General features: G+C 44.0%; 1 protein-coding gene across 1 annotated transcript; it reads left to right on the plus strand.

Moving 5' to 3' along the window:
* Positions 1-926: 926 nt before the first annotated feature.
* Positions 927-2,423, plus strand: LOC144708539 (sphinganine C4-monooxygenase 1-like). The gene is made up of 2 exons (XM_078581910.1): positions 927-1,358; positions 1,693-2,423. The coding sequence occupies exons 1-2, from the start codon at positions 1,134-1,136 to the stop codon at positions 2,218-2,220; spliced, it is 753 nt and encodes a 250-aa protein (XP_078438036.1). The 5' UTR covers positions 927-1,133; the 3' UTR covers positions 2,221-2,423.
* Positions 2,424-4,663: the final 2,240 nt, after the last annotated feature.

Genomic DNA, 4,663 nt, shown 5'->3' on the forward strand with positions numbered 1-4,663 from the left:
CCTGCTACCCCCTTCCCCGCCGCGCCGCTGCCTGCTACTCCCTTCCCCGCCGCTCCCTCCCTCTTCCCCGCCGCTCCGCCGCCCCCTCCCCCTTCCCCGCCGCGCCGCCGCCTGCTACCCCCTTCCCCGCCGCCCCCTCCCCCTTCCCCGCCGCGCCGCCGCCTGCTACTCCCTTCGTTGCCGCCCCCTCCCCCTTCCCCGCCGCCCCGCCGTCCCCTTTCTCCAGCTCTCCTCTGCCTGCAGCCGCCCCTGCCCGTCCCGTCCTCCTCCCTGGCCGCCACCACCCCCCGCCTCTGCCCGGCCCCCTCTTCGCCTCGCCCTCCTCCCCAGGGCGGCGGCGGGGGACGGAGACGGGCGGCGGCGTCTGCGGACGGAGACGGGCGGCCTCCGCGGCGGCTGCTGACGTGGATGCCACCGTGGAGTCCACCTGGCTGCCACGGTGGCTACCACGTCAGCAGTTGACCATGGCTGACAAAAAAGAAGATGCCAAGTGGCGTCTTCTTATTGGCCCATGCTATTTTTTAGACAAAAACGGGAGTTCATGCTCTTTGTTAGTATTTGCCCTATTCCAAGCCTCTTTCTTGAGTCAATATCTTCCTTTACAATCTAGATCAATGAACACGGCGAGACCAGAAAAGTAATCAAACGATGCAGACGGGGAGTGGCCATCTGGCTTTCTTACGTGTTGACCAAAACCTTATCAGGTGCTTGTGGCTCTAGCAAAGAGAGAAAGCTCTACCGCATGAGGAAGAGATAAAGAGTGCTAGAAATACAGTTTTAGAAAGGGAAGACATAAGGATAACGATGAGAGTGCTAGAAAGAGAGAGAGAGAGGAGGGATCGCGTAATGATGAGCGTGACTGCGTGAGTGTGATAGACATAAGGATAATGACAGTTTGAGAGAGAGAGAGAGAGAGAGAGAGAGAGAGAGAGAGAGAGAGAGAGAGAGAGAGAGAGAGAGAGAGAGAGATATAGAGAGATATAGAGAGAAACCCATCCCGATTATCTAGTCCTTTTTACAAGAGATTCTTTTAACTGGGACACACGGGGCAATCTATATTGAGACGACCGATTGGCTTCTTCTTCGCTGAGATCGACCTTCATTTGTGTCCCATTTTTTCCCCTTACGGATCCATGGAGTCTCGCATGGTAGACAGTCTGCTTGTGGTTTTCATGCCTATAGCTGGTTACTGGCTTACTTCTGCAGTCTACTACGTGACACTAGGCGACAAAGAGGACTACAGACTCTTCCCTAAAGAAGAGGAAGACTCCCGGAACATAGTCTCCAGACGACAAGTGTTGGTGGTTGTCCTCGCCAACCAGTTGTTGCAGATGGCTCTAGCATGGGTTCTCTTCGCGGTATGTTGTTCTTCAGCCTACCTTTGAGCTATGCTTTGGAGATAGAATAGAATTGAATCCGATAGTCAGAAAATTGATTTGACCGAATGATTTGCAGCCATCTCGTGGGTCGGATCTTCTTCGGCCCTGTGGCTGATCTTTTGTCAGTCGGCTATGTCGATCAATCTATTGGAACCGATTGTTCAAGCAGATTGATCAAATGGGTCAGATGGTGAATTCGATCGTTCAAAGAGACGATTCAATTGATCGTTCCATCACCCAGATTAGATAGTTCGAGCTCTGGCTGTTATCAATCTGTTATTTGACGACTCTTTACCCTGATTGACACACGTAGGGCGGTAGCACTCCCATCCGTGCAGGTCCAAAATCGCTGCTGCAAGTATTTGGGCAATTAGCTGTGGCCATACTCTTCGTCGATACATGGGAATATTTTTGGCACAGATTGATGCACCAAAACAAGTTTCTGTTCAAGCACGTTCATGAAATGCACCACAGAATGATGGTACCCTATGCGTATGGAACGCTATATGCGCATCCCCTGGATCATTTTCTCTGTCAAATCATGGGTAGTTACTTGAGCTTTTACCTGTCTGGGATGTCTGTGCGCACTGCAGCATGCTTCTATACTGTGCTGACTATCAAAGCAGTTGATGATCACGCGTCTCAATGGCTGCCCATTCATAGAATTCTGCCAAATAATAGTGCCCATCACGCTCTCCACCATCAGCAAGAAGGTTTGAAGTATAACTTCTCCTTTCCTTTACTAAATGTATGGGATAAACTCCTTGGAACATACCTTCCCTTCTCTGTCGTGGAGAGAAGAGGGGGAGGTTACGAGATCCGCACTGCCAAAACTCTCTGAGTGTCTTTTAGGTCACTTACTCTCTCTCTCCCACACACTCTCTCTCTACCGTTTATCTCCTATGGTATGTTATACAACACCTATATGTCTCATACGTCTCCCTGTATCCGTTTGTGAACTTTGTTTGTGCCTGTGTCTCTGTCTGTGTTTGTTTTTGTTTGTAAATGTTCGCACGTTCGCAAGCAGATGAAACTTTTTTCCCATCCCTATATCTCTCTCCCCTTTTATCTGTCATGATCTTGGGCACAATTTCTCCCTCTTTCAATAAATAACTGTAATCTAGATATTGCACACAATGTCTTCTAATGAAACTTTACAACCCAATTTATGGAATTTATGGAATTCCCGTTCTATTGGAGAATGTCCTTGGTTGAGTTAAAAAATTTTACGGGCAATAATACCTAATATATTATATCTAATTTATTAATTGTGAGAGGTCATTTAATTTGTGGATTAGGTAATGCACACATTCTTTCTTCTCTTGCAATAACGTTGTGATAATTTTGGGTGGATTAAATATGATAAGGTTACTCCTCGTGCCTGTAATAAGTCCCGTTTGTTGAATCATAAGTTATGTTTTTGAGGGAGCTCATTATTCCGATTACTAAGGTGCCCTCTTGTTGAGTCAAAAGGAGGACACTCGAGATCAATATTGCATTGGACATAGCTATTTTTTCCTTTATTCACTCCTATTTTCATAAAATATATATTGTTCTGTATGTTCCATTCATGGATTGATTTATCCTTGAAAAAACAGTGCAAGCATATCCCTCAAGAAATCATCACTTGAGTTAACATGTCCAGGAAGTATATTCATGTACATCTTTAAGGTCCAATGACATATCATGACTTATATTTAATTAAGAATGAAAAAATTGTTGCACGATTCTGAGTGGATCTTTTTTTCGAGTTTCTTTCGCTCTTTCTCTTACTCTCTCTCTCTCTCTCTCTCTCTCTCTCTCTCTCTCTCTCTCTCTCTCTCTCTCTCTCTCTCTCTCTCTCTCTCTCTCTCTCTCTCTCTCTCTCTCTCTCTCTCTCTCTCTCTCTCTCTCTCTCCCTCTCTCTCCTGCTCGCTCTCTCTCTCTCTCTCTCTCTCTCTCCCTCTATCAGTTTCTCTGTTTATTATGGAATCAATGTCCCTGATCTTGGCCTCGTATTTTCTGGTCTGGTTAGGTCGTACCTTAAATTTGTTCCGGTGGAGACTATTTTTTTGCTCGTGTGAATGTATAATATCTTCAACTTTAAAATCTAGGTCGAAGTAAATCTCAAAATATGTAACAAAAGGATATGAGGAATAACATTACAGTAATCATGGATGGTGTTGACGATATGCAAATGGTGACTGCATTGACAAAGATGGTGATCATCATCGAGGAGGAAATTTTTTATCATTGTTTGGAATAATGAGCATGATGATTGTTGTCAATATTAGCTTGTGCATTCTTCCTATTTTTCTTGTTAGAATAATTTCTTAATCTATGGAGAATTATATATGTGCATGTATATAATTGCATATTGTTAAGCTATCAGTTATAAATCCCAATTCATATATGATTCACTTAATGACGGGATTAAGACACTTATAACAATAAGTATGATAATTAATTATGTAGAGGTTAAACCTATCCTAATTAAAATGTGTGATCAATTAAGATAGACATAAGTGCCAGGTCCTTGGGTCATAAGGCAATTGACTTTTCTCCTGAGCATCCCATTAATCAGAGAGACTTCAGCAAGTTATTCGGTATCGATCCAAAAAGCCTCCCCTCAAGCTTGTTCAATTTGACTAAGAGAAGACACGATGGATTGAGGTATGTTTTACATTGATTTACATTCACGCACGATCTTTGTCATCCTTGAGGATCGGCACAAGCTTCATGCTGATTGAACATTTCTCTGTGTAAATGAGAGTCATAGGGAGATATGTAATTGAAGATGAAGGTGATGTGGTAAAAGAGGGAAATAGGGCAAGAAATACCGAGGGTAGTGCAAAGGCGCCAGAATTAGTTAAAGAGAGGAGATATTGGAGCTAGAGAAAACAGTGAAGAGAGAGCAGACAAATATGCAATGGAAATAGTAGAACGAGAAGGGCATTCAATAGTACTGATTTGGGCTCAAGTCAATCATAGAGAACCACCCAACTTTCACCCATCTTTATTCATTGGTTTCAGGAAAGCTAGATCAGAATATCTTTACAGATAAGAAGAAAAAATGTAACCAGATTTCTGCCAGCCGTCAAATAGAGACACTCCATCTGATTTGTTTTTTTTCGATGATAAATGTACCAAAGCAAGTTTTTGTCTCGGTGCATAAGCAATATCTACAAGCAGTGGTGTATCAACCTTCAGGAAACTACCAATATGCAATATAAGGAAAGGGCCTCTATTCAAAAATCACTTTTAGCTACATCAAGGGAGAGGTATTTTATACCCTGCCATCCGAC

This window comes from Wolffia australiana, chromosome 10 (genome assembly GCF_029677425.1).
Source record: "Wolffia australiana isolate 7733 chromosome 10, ASM2967742v1".
In the NCBI taxonomy this organism is placed as follows: domain Eukaryota; kingdom Viridiplantae; phylum Streptophyta; class Magnoliopsida; order Alismatales; family Araceae; genus Wolffia; species Wolffia australiana.